Source organism: Procambarus clarkii, chromosome 7, assembly GCF_040958095.1.
Source record: "Procambarus clarkii isolate CNS0578487 chromosome 7, FALCON_Pclarkii_2.0, whole genome shotgun sequence".
Taxonomy (NCBI): Eukaryota; Metazoa; Arthropoda; class Malacostraca; order Decapoda; family Cambaridae; genus Procambarus; species Procambarus clarkii.
Window position 1 is genome coordinate 10,427,182 of NC_091156.1, and position 17,098 is coordinate 10,444,279.

Here is a 17,098-nt window from a genome sequence, read left to right on the forward strand (position 1 = left end):
ACAACACCCCCCACTACACACCTCACAACACCCCCCACACACACAGCCCACAACACAGCCTCAGCGCCCCAACACATTTACAACATAATGAGTTAAGAAATTTTACCATAAATATATAATACCACTCATGGAACAAAATAAGGGAGCTCAATCTAACAGCTCTGAGAGAGACGAACCACAGGAGACATGATCACAACGTACAAGATACGGAGGGTGGGAAAAGAAATGGAAGATAACAAAAATCTGTTTCACACGCGGGAAAAATGAAGGGTCCCAGGGAGTAGGAGGGAAGAATTGTTATTTTAATGAGACGTAATAAAGTAATATGAAGTGATGGGTAACGAAGTAGTGCCATGTTGAAGGAAAGCTGCTGGAAGCTACTTCCAGTCACACAGTTGACCCCAACCACAAGAACGTCGACAAAATGAATGTATAAGCTACTTAAAGATTTACAAGGCGGGGGCCCTAGCGCCATATAACCTCATCTTAGAGCCACACCCTACCCAAGCAACAGAGCCACACCATCTCCACCCTCCCCACAACGGCGCCACACCCTCAGATATCCCCCGCCACACCCTCAGATATCCCCCGCCACACCCTCAGATATCCCCCGTCACACCCTCAGATATCCCCCGCCACACCCTCAGATATCCCCCGCCACACCCTCAGATATCCCCCGCCACACCTAGAGCAGCACCCACCGTTGAGCTGAACGGCGAGGCTCTTCTCCCGCGTCTTGTCGTTGTCGATGGAGGCGTTGCAGCGGTAGGTGGTGATGTCGTCGACCCGCAGGCCTCTGATGATGAGGGTCGTCTGCAGCTTGGGCGGGCTCTCTCCCACCTGACTCTCCACCACCTGGTACCGCCCACCTGAGGCAACCACAGGGGTAAATAGAGTTAATTGATGGATGATATCGCGTCAGGTACGGGCTCACCATAGCCCGTGCTACTTGGAACTTGTTCCGAGTAGCTGAATCTAAAACAACAACATAAAAGGATGATGCTTAATACGCTACCAGGGGGAGAGGAAAAAGGGTGGGAATTAAGGGGGATGAATAGTTCAACCCGCTCATGTTAATGGGGGGTGTGACACAGCTTAAATATTCCTACTCATTTCTGTTAAGGGACGACATCTATTCATTATTTCAGAATATATTAGTGCAATTAAGAAATTGCCCACTAAGAAAAAGATCTTGAAAAGACAAGCAATAAGACATAAGAGCTGGAACCATGGAACCAATCCCTAAGAGCTGGAACCATGGAAGCAATCCCAAAGAGCTGGAACCATGGAACCAATCCCTTAGAGCTGGAACCATGGAAGCAATCCCTAAGAGCTGGAACCATGGAAGCAATCCCAAAGAGCTGGAACCATGGAACCAATCCCTAAGAGCTGGAACCATGGAAGCAATCCCTAAGAGCTGGAACCATGGAAGCAATCCCAAAGAGCTGGAACCATGGAAGCAATCCCAAAGAGCTGGAACCATGGAAGCAATCCCTAAGAGCTGGAACCATGGAAGCAATCCCTAAGAGCTGGAAACATGGAAGCAATCCCTAAGAGCTGGAACCATGGAAGCAGTTCCTAAGAGCTGGAACCATGGAAGCAATCCCTAAGAGCTGGAACCATGGAAGCAATCCCTAAGAGCTGGAACCATGGAAGCAATCCCTAAGAGCTGGAACCATGGAACCAATCCCTAAGAGCTGGAACCATGGAACCAATCCCTAAGAGCTGGAACCATGGAAGCAATCCCAAAGAGCTGGAACCATGGAAGCAATCCCTAAGAGCTGGAACCATGGAAGCAATCCCTAAGAGCTGGAACTATGGAACCAATCCCCAAGAGCTGGAACCATGGAAGCAATCCCTAAGAGCTGGAACCATGGAAGCAATCCCAAAGAGCTGGAACCATGGAAGCAATCCCCAAGAGCTGGAACCATGGAAGCAATCCCTAAGAGCTGGAACTATGGAACCAATCCCCAAGAGCTGGAACCATGGAAGCAATCCCAAAGAGCTGGAACCATAGGAACATATTCCTAAGAGCTATAGACCCACGGAAGGTACAACAAAATAATAGATACAACGAACGCACCTCGACCCACAAGGTGTAAAACACGACGCCTCTGACGTACCTGAGATGATCATCTTGCCAAGGTTATCCTGCCAGAAAACGACGGGTCTTGGGTACGCCGTGACGGTACAGTTGATGGCTACATCATCGCCACGGTATACCCCTATCATCTGGTGACTGACGTACACTGCTGGCTCCCGATCTGTGAGAGAGGGTTGGGGGGGTATACGACACCTTACTCTGGAGAGATGGGGCGCCCCCATCCAAACAGTCTGGATGGGGGCGGCCGGATATTGTTTAATATTTCCCTTCTCGCATCTCCTTGCCTTTCTCCCTGCTTCCCTATCCTCCTTCCCCTCCCTTTATGCCTGCCTCTCTCCCTTCCTGTCTGCCTCCTTCCTTCATTAGCCAAAAGTAGAAACATAGATTTACCCAAAACATCAACAAATTGTGTAAATAAAGTAGAAATAACACATTTTTCTAGATATAATATTGACAATGAAGGTAGAACGTGAATGACCAATTTGACTAAGAAATATGATAATTGCATAAGGAAATAAGATCCAAAATATATATATAGAATTACCCAAACTTCCTGCCTACCTCCCGCTCAGGAAGTAATGGGGAGACGGTTCTTATCAGACTATTTCCTTAATAATTCACAGTGAGCGGCGGTGCCTTGGCAGTGTAAGGGCGAGGTCTGTGACAGAGCTGATATGCGAGAGAGAGAGAGAGAGAGAGAGAGAGAGAGAGAGAGAGAGAGAGAGAGAGAGAGAGAGAGAGAGAGAGAGAGAGAGAGAGAGAGAGAGAGAGAGAGAGAGAGAGAGAGTGAGAGAGTGTTACAAGACCACATTCATATCTCTCCATCTCTCTCTCGCTCTCTCTCCATTCCTTCTGTCTCTTTGTCTCTGCCTCTCTTCTTGCTCTGTATCTGACAGGCTGTCTATATGTTCATGTCTATCTGCTTCAATCTCTCTCTCTCTCTCTCTCTCTCTCTCTCTCTCTCTCTCTCTCTCTCTCTCTCTCTCTCTCTCTCTCTCTCTCTCTCTCTCTCTGCTTGATACCTATCTCTGTCTCTCTCTCTCTCTCTATCTCTGAAAATCCAGACATAAAAACGGAAGGGTTGCTGGGGGATAATTGCATATAGTGTTCTTGTGTGATTTGACATAGATCTTTGCTCATAATTCCTCATCACTGTTATACCTTACTCTTAAGACCTCCTACTCCTAACAACTCAAACTCCTAAGACTTCCAGCTCCTAAGACCCTCCCCCAGCTCCTAAGAACCCCCCAGCTCCTACGACCACCTATCTACAACATCTACTAGTCTGGGGCGCCTGCATCTCTCTTTTTCTCCTCGTCATCTTAACTCTTATCTTCGGCTACCTTCCCTACACACCATTGTTTTATTATTATTATTGGATCGTGGTGTCAGCAGCCCAGCAGGTACTCACATCTGACGTTGAGCACCATCCGCTTACTGACGGAGGGAGGCACGGAGTTGTTGGCGATGCAGAGGTAGTGGCCCATGTCAGCTCTGGTGACGCTCTCGAAGGTGAGGAGCCCCACGGTCTTCTCCACCCCTCCCAGGCTCTCCGTCACGCTCGACGCTGTGGGAGAGGGGCCACGGTCAACACCAGGTGGGAAAGGTAGGAGAGGAGCACACACACACACACACACACACGCGTATATATGGGAGGGAAAGATTACGTTGGAAAAAACTCACATCTCAACAAAGCCTACCTGCACCAGAGAATAGCTGAAGGTTCGCCATCTGCAACATGGTATCTTCAGGCAACCAAATTAGAAAGGTTAAATATCCCAAAAGGAATCCACAGGGAAATAGCAGTTAGGCTATATAGACTACGTCTAGGTTACAGATGCAACTGGGAGATTGGTGAACCCCGACAGAGAGAGTGCATCTTCTGCCAAACTGTCACAGAAAAGCCATTACTTCACTATCTTTTGGAATGTGAAGCAACCAATGACCTTAGAAGAGCTTTAAGAGTTCCTGAATCATGCAGTGGCCACCCTGAAGCCATCAACACAGCCACTCTCCTGGTCAACAAAGGTGTCCAGCAGCTGGACACCCTCATAAAGACTGTGAAGCAGTATCCTCCCCCGCGATAACAGCTTGATGGTTAAATGCAACCTCAGAATACAGAAAAAAAAATTGTACCACTTACGGGCTATTCATGCCCGTGCCACCTCTTGGGTGGCTTAATCTTTATCAATCAATCAATCTACGTTGGGATGGTTGTAACATCATACCGCAGTCATGCTTGATGCTGTGGGGTGAGGCTGTGGGGTGTGGCTATAGGGCGAGGCTGTGGGACGAGGCTGTGGGGCGAGGCTGTGGAGCGAGGCTGTGGGGCGAGGCTGTGGAGCGAGGCTGTGGGGCGAGGCTGTGGAGTGAGGCTGTGGGGCGAGGCTGTGGAGTGAGGCTGTGGGGCGAGGCTGCGGTTTATAGTCAAATTGGACACAAGACGGTTCTGAAGTTCGAAACCGCATACATTGTAATATTAGGATGTATTCGCTTAGGTATATTCGGATGTATAAGATCAGGTTGTATTTGACAAACTTTCCTTATTAAGATTACTCAATAGCTCGGTCGATAAGAGCTTCGGCTTCACACACTTTTGTGGGGTCCAGGGTTCGAGTCTCCTAGAGCCCAGGTGAATGGAATATTCGCTTAGGTTTGGCTGTGTTAGACTCGGGGTGGGTTAAGTTAAGTTAGGTTAGTTTAGGGAGTGCGTTTGCCTTTCCATTGGAGACTTTCGGAGCCGTGGAGAGGGGGGGATCTGCTGCTTGGGTAACAGCTTCTCCCCCGTATCAACCTACCCTGACTTTGCACCCTAGGGAGGTCACTCCAGACGGACAACCAGAGCACAACTCCATTGTCTCCTGAGACTGATGGATGCCTACTACTACTACTAGTTTGGGTAAAGTTAAAATGATTTAAAATTAATTTGCGCTCCGCCTAGAGCACGATGTGACTTGTGTCCCCGTCAACATTGGCGGAGAGAGGAACAAGTGTATTTGTTTACACTGGAAGGAAAGATTGAACTGTGAGATGTGAGGCGCACCCCCCCCCCCCCCAACACCCCGCCAAATACTGCCCCCCCCCTCCTTCTTCTTCCGTCCCCCACCCTACAAAAAACTTTGCCACCCCTCCACCAAGCCGCCCCCTTCCCCCGCGTCATCCACTCGAGTTATGACTACAATATTTTTATTATTTCTCAACTTAAGAATATTTCTCCCAAGGAAGGAGGGAGGGAAGGCTTTACTGGAGAGAGAGACAGAGAGAGAGAGAGAGAGAGAGAGAGAGAGAGAGAGAGAGAGAGAGAGAGAGAGAGAGAGAGAGAGAGAGAGAGAGAGAGAGAGAGAGAGAGAGAGAGAGAGAGAGAGAGAGAGAGAGAGAGAGAGAGAGAGAGAGAGAGAGAGAGAGAGAGAGATAATATTATAGTGAAGATAAGTGACAGGATGAACAACCCAGCGGGTTTTCTTCCTATTGGGGAGTGTTGTACATTCTGCTATGGCGGTATGTTCACTCACAAGATGAGTGGCGCTGCCCAATAAACTCGCCCCTCGGGGCAAAATTAAATTATAGTGAAGATTGAGACAATATATCTAACTGACTACACAAATATTTGTCAAACGAAGGCCATAGATGCATACAAATACACTTTCCTGAATTTCTCAAATTATCAACTATAAACCAGGACACAATATACACACACAAGGTATTAACTGAGTCAATCCCACCTAAAGTCGGTCACCAACACATGACTATCCTATCTCCTGAGGTACACATTAGCAGGATATCATCAGCAGCACATGCAAGGCTGGCCAAAATAGAGGACTGCCTTCAGACGCCTGATCAAGTAATCTCTGATGACTCTACATGCCACATATTCCACCCAAATACTGGAATGTGAGGCGATTACATAGTACTCATTTTCTCGTCAAACAGAAGGCACACCCACACAGCCCCGCTACTGTGCCAGGTAAGCTACGGGCTTGCAGGAATCTGTACACCTGTTGATTGACGGTTGAGAGGCGGGATCAAAGAGCCAGAGCTCAACCCCCACAAACACAACTAAGTGAGTACAACTAGGTGAGTACACACACACACATATACACACACACACACACACACACACACACACACACACACACACACACACACACACACACACACACACACACACACACACACACACAACAGGCCCGTGGACACAATATTCAATATTTCCTTCTTGTCAAAACCTTTTTCCACTAAAGTCGTCTTGGCGGCAAAATTGGTCACAAGCTTTTAATATCGTTTCAATTTTCGGTTCACGCGTCCCAAATTTTGTCCACGAGTTTGAGAAAGTGAGGAACGGCTGGCGGGTGGCTGGCGGATGGCTGGCGGTGGGTGGCGGGTGGCTGGCGAGTGGCTGGCGAGTGGCTGGCGGTGGCTGGCGGTGGCTGGCGGTGGTAGTGGAACTGGTCTTGTACATAAAAGTAAGGCCACTGACCTCCGGTGTTGAAGGGTCTAGGGCGCTCACCCACCCTTAACCTTCCCCATCTATCAGTCACAGCCTTAGCCTTTAGAAACTTGTATAAGGAATTATCCAGAGCTTTGTATACCGCGTAAGTCAGACGAATCCTGGAATATGCAGCTGCAGCCTGGAGTCAATATCTAGTCAATCACAAGACCAAGTTAAGGAAAGTTAGGAGGAGTACCACCAGACTAGTCTCCGAGCTAAGAGGTATGAGATACGAGGAAAGACTACTGGAATTAAACTTCACGTCACTCAAAGATAGAAGGGTTAGAAGAGATATAATCACCACCTACAAAATTTTCAGAGGAATTGACAGGGTACGTAAAGGCAGACTATTTAACACGAGACACTAGTGGAAATTTAGTACCTAAATGAGCCACAGAGATATTATAAAGATGTTTTGTTAGTGTAAGAGTATTTACTAAATGGAATGCATTAGGCAGTCATGTGGTGGAGGCAGACTCCATACACAGTTTCAAATTATAATAAAATAGAGCCTAAACAGCTCAGGAACCCGGAGTCATGAACACCAGTTGATTGATGGTTGAAAGTTGGAACCAAAGAGCCAAAACTCAAACCCCCCTCAAGCACAACTAGGTGAGTAGTACCTCTCCTCCTTCTTCACACGTTATCTTCCCAGATGAAGGGAAACATCTTCCATCAACATCTTCCCTATTTTCTTTTTCCCCATTTTAATGATCTCCCTTCAACGTCGTCTCCACCTTACCTCTATCTCCTTTCCCTCTCTACTTTTCCTTCCCATGTCCCTGTTACCAAATCTCACCTCCCGAGCGCCCATTCCTCTCCCTCACCTGACTCTAGTACCCTCCCTTCCCACGGCCTCTCCCACGTCTCCTCCCTCTCCCATCATTGCCCTTCTCTCCTCCACCACACTCTCCCTCCCCATCTCGCACACATTTTCCCTCCACCCCCCCTCCCCCCTAGCATGTGTTGGGCGCTAATCCGGCGTCTGGTGCACTCAAGATTCCTCCAAGATTTTCCGGGTGCGAGATCCTTTATAGCGGGAAAATAGCATTGGCGATACGTCAAAGAGGCTCCCTCTCGCGGAAAATGAACCCAATACGATTACTCAAACTCCTGTCTCCTTCTGCCTATCCCCCTCCCCCTCCCCTTCCCTCTTCCATCTCTCTCTCTCTCTCTCTCTCTCTCTCTCTCTCTCTCTCTCTCTCTCTCTCTCTCTCTCTCTCTCTCTCTCTCTCTCTCTCTCTCTCTCTCTCTCTCTCTCGCACACACACACACACACAATCAAAATTATACTTAACAGGATTTTCCTTAAAATTGTAAAATAATTCCGAGGCTAAAGTGTCCGTCATCTTCTCTAAAAAGGACAGTAATATCCATCTCACGGCGTGTTCTCTTTTTATAATATATCCGTCTGTTCATTATCCGTCATGAATCCATCTATCGTGTCTCTTATCCTTAACTATCACTCATCCTACTGTCTAACTTCATTGGACGGTAGAGTGACGGTCTCGCTTCATGCAGGTTGCTGTTCAATCCCCGACCGTCCAAGTGGTTGGGCACCATTCCTTACTCCCCGTCCCATCCCAAATCCTTATCCTGACCCCCCTCCCCTTACCAGTGCTATATATTCGTAATGGCTTGATGCTTTCCCTCTGATAATTCCCTCCCTCCCACCTTTCTTGTCTTCCCTTCCACGATGAAGGAAAGGCAGTTGTCCTCCACACCAGCACAGTAACGACAGCAGCACATGCCAAGCGTCCGGAGAGCCTTCCCAGCCCTGTATACATCTTATACCAGACCGATATTCTTTAGTACGCTGCACCGGCCGGGAACCCGCCAACACAACGAAGCCCAAAACAAAACTTGAAATGACACAAACATATAAAACAGGGCTCGTTCCTGAGAACAGTTACAGCCCCGTTCCTGTGCCTGGTAAGTCCACTACGGGCTCACCATAGCCCGTGCTACTTGGAACCTTGTTCCCAGGAGCTGAATCTTAAACAACAAACAACTGTAGACACTATTACATACCGTGTGTGGCACCTGTAGTCATACACCTGTATTCTCTCACACCTGTAATCACTAGAACATATACCCTGTCTGTACCTGTCTTACGAAGCTGTTGTCTGCATGTAAGACAGGTGACACCTGCGTGTGACACCTGCGTGTGACACCTGCATGTAGTGCAGGTGTCAGTGTTGGACGGGAAACTCACTATATGCTCAGCTGGTTTCATTCACCATTCATGGTGAAACATGGATCTGGATGATTAATATTCTGTACAGGTGCAAGCAATGAATACTGCTGCATTATACTTTATAGGTATACCATGGCTCTTGGTATACCTATAATGTATACATGTGTTGATGATCTTGACAGTTTACTCGTGGTGTATTAGTCGTTCAGTAATAGATATTAAATGTGTTTGTATCTTGTCTTGATATATATATATATATATATATATATATATATATATATATATATATATATATATATATATATATATATATTGCAGATGTTGCGTATTTGCCCCAACCACCACTACTACTACTACTCCTATTATACTACTACCACTATCAAACCACTACTACTACCACTACCTGCACTCCCAGTACCAAACACGGTCATAAAAACACGTCCGCACCACACAGCTCAACCACAAAACTCTCACTACCACCAACACCCAAATCCCCCCCGTACAACTACCACCACCACAACCACAATCCCCCCCTGTAACCACCTCCCCTCTCCCCCCTTCTCCTCACCACCCTCAGCACAGGTAAGCACATCCAATTTGGCCGGAGTGCCGCCTGTATGCTCGTGTTATAGTTTTAATCTAAGAGTTTTTTACCTTTTATAGTGGTAATCCCGGAGTTGGTGTGAGGCGGGGCGGGGCGGTCCCTGTGTGAGGCGGGGCGGTCCCTGTGTGAGGCGGGGCGGTCATTGTGTGAGGCGGGGCGGTCCCTGTGTGAGGCGGGGCGGTCCCTGTGTGAGGCGGGGCGGTCCCTGTGTGAGGCGGGGCGGGGCGGTCCCTGTGTGAGGCGGGGCGGTCCCTGTGTGAGGCGGGGCGGTCCCTGTGTGAGGCGGGGCGGTCCCTGTGTGAGGCGGGGCGGTCTCTGTGTGAGGCGGGGCGGGGCGTTCCCTGTGTGAGGCGGGGCGGTCCCTGTGTGAGGCGGGGCGGTCCCTGTGTGAGGCGGGGCGGTCCCTGTGTGAGGCGGGGCGGTCCCTGTGTGAGGCGGGGCGGGGCGGTCCCTGTGTGAGGCGGGGCGGTCCCTGTGTGAGGCGGGGCGGTCCCTGTGTGGCTGAATTGCTGTAACTGTACACACACACACACACACGGGGGCCTCGTAGCCTGGTGGATAGCGCGCAGGACTCGTAATTCTGTGGCGCGGGTTCGATTCCCGCACGAGGCAGAAACAAATGGGCAAAGTTTCTTTCACCCTGAATGCCCCTGTTACCTAGCAGTAAATAGGTACCTGGGAGTTAGTCAGCTGTCACGGGCTGCTTCCTGGGGTATGTGTGTGTGTGTGTGGTGTGAAAAAAAATGAAAAAAAAGTAGTTAGTGTAGTTAGTAAACAGTTGATTGACAGTTGAGAGGCGGGCCGAAAGAGCAAAGCTCAACCCCCGCAAACACAACTAGGTGAATACAACTAGGTGAATACACACACACACACACACACACACACACACACATACATTAACAACTTATATTATATTAATTATGGGGACTATGAAGAGCAGAGACAGAGATAAAAGAGGAGAAAGAGAAAGAGAAGGCGGAAAAGTGAGAAGTGAATGGAAATCCGTATGACGATAGAGAGAGAATAAGGGAGGGGGAGGAGGATAGAGGAGGGAGAGTGGGAGGAAGGCAGGTAGGTAGGTAGGGATGGAAGGTACAGGGAGGGAGGGAAGGTGTGGGGAAAGGGAGGGAGGGGGGAATGAGGAAGAGGTGGAGGGAAGGAGGAAGAAAGGGAGGGAGAGAGCGAACGAAAGAGAATATCAAAATCTCGTTTGCAATAACTCGGAGGAGAGACAATGGCTGCCTCGAGGACCATCACACACCCACAAAGTGTCCTCCCTCCACCCTCATAAATACCAGTTCTCCCCCCCCCCCCTCATCTTCAGCCTCATATCCACACGCCTCATCTTCAGCCTCATCCACAGCCTCCCTGACAGTCAACCTCTATCTGATCCCTAGCCTCTTCTCCTCCAGCTTACTAATATTCAGCCTAACCTAACCTAACCTTCTCATCCCCAGACTCCTGATCCCCAACCTCATCTCATTTCTCATCCCAGCCTCCTCATCTCCATCTACTTCCTGTCTTCCCACCTCTCTGCTGCTCCTCTGATTGGCATCTTCAAGTGACTTCTGACTGGCATCGTCAAGTGACTTCTGACTGGCATCTTCAAGTGACTTCTGACTGGCATCTTAAAGTGACTTCTGACTGGCATCTTCAACTGACTTCTGACTGGCATCTTCAACTGACTTCTGACTGGCATCTTCACAAGAAATCTGACTTTTCACCCATCTAATTTTTCTGTCACTATCTCTTCCTGATTGGCAACCTAATTAATATCATTCTCTGAATATGTTATAACTACCTTTGAGGGATTTTTTCAATACAAAAAAGTGTTAATTTATAATATCTCCTAATTGGCTAGTTCTCTGTTGTATTCACAGTTCTCAAGACAATCCCTCGTCCGAATAATGAGTTCCTAATTTCAGGTTCTCCAAATTGACGATTTATAAACAATTAAACACACACACATGCAAACAGAACCGAACTAAACACCCCCAGGGACTAACTATGCTCAGGACTTTGATATATATATGTATAGTGACTGTGCTCGTCCACAGCATGGGCGAGCACATCCTCGTAGATAGGTGACAAGACGTAACAACGCGTAGACAATCCCATCTAGTCGTTAAAGAGTTAAAACAGCCAAGACATCCAAGTCATTCCACACACCAAACATATTTTCCCGCGCGAAATCTCTCGATCCTCGCTGCGATGCACTTACTGGAGGATCGACCCCCCCGAGCCACAACAGCCGCATCAACAAAAGCTCCACAACCATACAAAAGCGCTCTACATTATAATCCATCCATTTGTTTTCCCCCCCGTCATATTCTCCCCCATTTTAATAAAGTACAAACCCCATAAAACCCCATCAATGATGCACATTTTTACGGTTTCCAACCAAATTTGATTTAGATTTGGATGTCTGGCAATTACTGGTTCAAGTGTATAAAATATATATATATATATATATATATATATATATATATATATATATATATATATATATATATATATATATATATATATATATATATATATATATATATATATATATATATATATATATATATATTGCTGCTCCGGGTTCAATGCATATAAATGACTGATTCAGGTTCATATAGAAATTGCTCCTCCAGGTTTATGTCTTTAAATTACTACTAAGGATGCATGTAAAATAATTTGCTGATGCAAGTTCATGAATACAAATTAATGCGTCGGGTTCATTTATATCAATTGGTGCTCGGGGTTTGAGCCCCGCTGAGGCCCGACCACCCGACACACCAGGAGCCAAGACCTGGTCCTAGACATAAACCACATGACGTTATAGTGGCGTCACACTCTATACTTAAAAACCACAGTTTTATCTCTTATTTTCGTGAGTTTAGAATGGAATAGGTTGTGTTGGGTTGGATTTGGGTTGAATAAGATCTAGTTAGAATAGGTTGGCATAGGTAAGGTTAGGTTAGGACACGTAGGAATAAGTCAGGTTGGGTTAGGTTGTGTTTGTTTAAAGACTGTAGTGATGACATAAAGGGATACATATTTGTCTCAGGTCTTAGACCCTACTTACCCCCCCCCCCCAATAAAGCCCCATTCCCTAATACTGACCCACTGTGTAATTCAACACTGCGTTTTCTCATATGTAATATTGTATTTTATAATGTTGTGTATAGTTAGGACAAGGGAAGATAACGGCAGGTGGCTTGGCTCTGCTGGCAATTAGTTGAATTTGCAGCAGTGCGATTTGAACTCCGGAAGTGAACGAATCACAAGTCTAGACACGTCTGAACGAAATCAGCTGTCAGTCATGCGTCAAATGTTCTCTATTCATACATAGAGTGTTGGTCATGCATAAACAAGGCAAGGGAGCGGCAGAAATTAAGAAGTATTTGGCAAATATTTATGAGGATATATATATATATATATATATATATATATATATATATATATATATATATATATATATATATATATATATAGGGGTACCACCACTGGTTTAATTAAAGGGACCCACATCCTCGAAGAAGAAAATAAATAGTGTTCAGAGAAGACCTTGTGGATATATATATATATATATATATATATATATATATATATATATATATATATATATATATTATACAAATTATTAATTCGGTTTCATGTATAGCAAATTACTGCACCGATATCTTTTATAGAAACTATTGTTTCAAGTTCATTAAACAGTACATATGAATTATTGCTGTGGGATAGAATATATAAATTACTTATCTTGGTTCATATCTCTTATCCCTATCCACGTTATATCTACTAATCCGTCTCCTATCCTGAATCTATATATATATATATTTAGCACTCAATTAAGAGCCGCCTTGGTCTATTCTTCTACTTAACAGTACCTTTCAATCATATCCCCCTGATTCTGAGATTGATTGATTGATGAAGATTAATCCACAAGAGATGGCACGGGCATGAATAGCCCGTAAGTGGTAGATTATATCTGAGTGAATGTGATCTCTGGTCGTGAATAATGCGAGAATGTTTATTTTCTTTATATGGGAGATTCGTAATGCCGGAGAGTAACTTTTCCTTTCATTTATGAACACACAAAAATGTTCATTTTAATGAACTATGACCTGAGCTGAACTTCAATGTTCACATGGGGTCTAACATGGGGCAAGATGAAGGAAGAGGAATGCCATTTGGTCTCCCATGAATAGCACATCTGAATTATGGTGTTCAAAAGAGAACTCGATGAACACCACCATCGGAGATGATTGATCAACCGGGCTGTGACTCACGCGTCAGCAAGCTCCTTCTAACAGCCTGGTTGACCGAAGCACCAACCAGATATCCTGGTCAGAGACGGAGCAGTCTCACCAATAACAGGTTATCTTACCTTGAGGTTATCTTGAGATGATTTCGGGGCATTTTAGTGTCCTCGCGGCCTGGTCCTCGACCAGGCCTCCACCCCCAGGAAGCAGCTCGTGACAGCTGACTAACACCCAGGTACCTATTTTACTGCTAGGTAACAGGGGCATAGGTTGAAAGAAACTCTGCCCATTGTTTCTCGCCGGCGCCTGGGATCGAACCCAAGACCACAGGATCACAAGTCCAGCGTGCTGTCCGCTCGGCCGACCGGCTTCTCACACCAATAAGAGCCCAACCAGTAACAAGAACAACATTACTAATGAGTGCATCCTCACTAATAAGAGCCCCCTCATTAATTAGTAGACCCTCGCTAACAATAGCACCCTCGCTAACAATAGCACCCTCGCTAACAGTAGCACACCTCGCTAACAATAGCACCCTCACTAACAATAGCACCCTCGCTAACAATAGCCCCCTCGCTAACAGTAGCACACCTCGCTAACAATAGCACCCTCACTGTTACCAAGATTACACACACACATATAAACACTGCTTCCACAATTTACAAAATACCCAAATGCGTTTAGGTCGCAGAACTTAACCGGCTAGGTTAGGATATGGAGCTGGAGAAGGACAGGGAGAGGGGGGGGGGGGAATGAGAAGGAAGGGGATGTGGAAGGGAGAAGGGAGAAGGGAGGGAGACCAAGTGGGTAGGGGGGGCAAAGCTCAAAGCTCGCCCATAACATCACCTGGTCCCGTATTTACATTTTTGCGACACTCCGTGGCGGCTGGATGAGCCGTCATGGGTCGGCCAGTAAAAATAATCACAGAGGATGCCTTTACCTGATTTCCCACGAGGTCAGGGGTCACCTGGAGTGGGGGGGTGGGCAGGTCACGGCGGCCGTAGGGAGGGCGGGGGAATAGTAGGGTTTGGGGATTGGGGGAGGGGTGGAGGGGGAGTTGGTTGACAAAAAACACAGCCCGTTTGCCACTCCGTAAAAAAAACAATGCTACGGTTTTGCATATCCATATGTATATATATATATATATATATATATATATATATATATATATATATATATATATATATATATATATATATATATATATAAATCCATGCAGATGCACTATGAACACATTAGAGGGTGATAAGAGGGGGGTTGAAATTGCCTAAGCTACTCTATTCCTTTGAGATATATTTTTTCTTGTCTCAATAAACATACTTGAACTTGAACTAGAGGCTGATACGTAGAAAACGTCAATATTATGGTCCTTAAGGGGTTACTAACACATCACAGTTGTAACGGGTTAGTCGTTTTCTGTAAAAATATGCGACGCGTTAAGTGAGAGGACCATTTGTCGTAATAGCAGAAGCAGCCCCAACAGTAGCAGCCCCAACAACAGGAACCCCAACAGTAGCAGCACCAACAGTAGCAGCCCCAACAGTAGCAACCCCAACAGTAGCAGCCCCAACAGTAGCAGCCCCAACAACAACAGCCCCAACAGTAGCAGCCCCAACAGTAGCAGCCCCAACAACAACAGCCCCAACAGTAGCAGCCCCAACAGTAGCAGCCCCAACAACAGGAGCCCCAACAACAACAGCCCCAACAGTAGCAGCCCCAACAACAACAGCCCCAACAGTAGCAGCAGAAATCATTTTGTTTTTGTCTGAAGGAACCCCTATGAAATATTTCCCAAACTCTCGTGGAAATATTCCCTCAACCGGGAAAATTACAAAATATTAATTTTTCTAACAGACTCTTCGGGAAAATTACAAAATAGACGGATACAGCAGTAGGGTTCATAAATAACAATTAACTCATTCTTTGGAATTTTATATAAGACGAGTGTTTATTGATTATTTTTATTTACTAATTATTAATAAAATAACAAACATGACAAACATTTTTGCTTTACATTTGGCTTACTGGTTAACAAACATTATGTTTATATTATGTAATGATGTTGTGTCATTATATTTTTTTGATAAAAGTTGTTAATGAAAAAAAAGTTACATTTTATTGCTTTATAATATATTGAAAATAATTCGTTTTAATCGAATAGCATTGATTCTAATTGTCTTCTAATTGCATGTGAAACTTGGGCGTGCACAACATCATTCGTGGTCGTATTATTGTCAGACACGAATGACAGTCTTCTCCCATACACACACGCACCACCATAGCCACGGGCCCGTGCTACTTGCCCCGTTCCTGTGCCAGGTAAGTCCACTACGGGCTCACCATAGCCCGTGCTACTTGCCCCGTTCCTGTGCCAGGTAAGCTCCGGGCTCACCATAGCCCGTGCTACTTGGAACTTGTTTCGAGTAGCTGAATCTATAACAACAACAACAGTCCTTTCTCCAGATAATTAACTTCCCTTACCGGTGTTCTGCGGAACACTGGTTGTAAATCATTGAGCTTGAACAACATCATCAATAACATTAGCAGCAAATAACAATAGAGGAGCACCAGCATCAGCAACAGCTTCAGTAACAGCGGAAAAAAAGTAGCAGCAACAACAGCAGAATTAACCGCAACAGCAGGAGCACGAGGACACAGAAGCAGTAATAAAAGTACCGAGAACATGAATAACAAAAGCCCCGGCTGGAGTCTTATCAACAAGCATGAATAATAAAGCCAACAAGCAGGAGCAGGGACTCTCAATAGCAGCATTAAACAACAGCCCCACTCTCCCCCCCCCCCCAAAAAAAAAAAAGTTAGACACACAAGCGTCCGCAAAAACAATTGGATTATGAGGGGCATCAGCAGACAACATCACCGCCAACACAGCAGACCAACAGACGGACTACACCGACCGGCCACTTGTAATTAAAACAGGTAATGGAAACATTCCTCTGGTAATGAAAATTTCACAAAATATCGCTTCATACACTGAGTATACGGCACTCGTTATTGGCAAGATGAAAATATCCAGTGCTATTGACAATACTTTAATCAACACGAGAGTAAGAATCATATTATATATATATATATATATATATATATATATATATATATATATATATATATATATATAAATATATATATATATATATATATATATATATATATATATATATATATATATATATATAGACATATGTCGTACCTAGTAGCCAGAACGCACTTCTCAGCCTACTATGCAAGGCCCGATTTGCCTAATAAGCCAAGTTTTCATGAATTAATTGTTTTTCGTCTACCTAACCTACCTAACCTAACCTAACCTAACTTTTTCGGCTACCTAACCTAACCTAACCTAACCTATAAAGATAGGATAGGTTAGGTTAGGTAGGGTTGGTTAGGTTCGGTCATATATCTACGTTAATTTTAACTCCAATAAAAAAAATTG

General features: G+C 45.6%; 1 protein-coding gene across 3 annotated transcripts in view; it reads right to left on the bottom strand.

Annotated features, from left to right (window-relative positions):
* Positions 1-17,098, bottom strand: part of LOC123752355 (lachesin-like) — a 375,643-nt gene that overhangs the window by 25,022 nt on the left and 333,523 nt on the right. For all 3 annotated transcript variants that reach the window (XR_011224554.1, XM_069312820.1, XM_069312810.1), the window contains exons 6-8: positions 3,516-3,671; positions 2,124-2,264; positions 702-869 (exon numbers count right to left, since the gene is read on the bottom strand). Coding sequence is in view for 2 of the 3 variants with exons in the window: in XM_069312820.1 (XP_069168921.1) it covers positions 702-869; positions 2,124-2,264; positions 3,516-3,671 (465 nt within the window). In the remaining variant the exon portion in view is untranslated. The remainder of the gene's footprint in view (positions 1-701; positions 870-2,123; positions 2,265-3,515; positions 3,672-17,098) is intronic.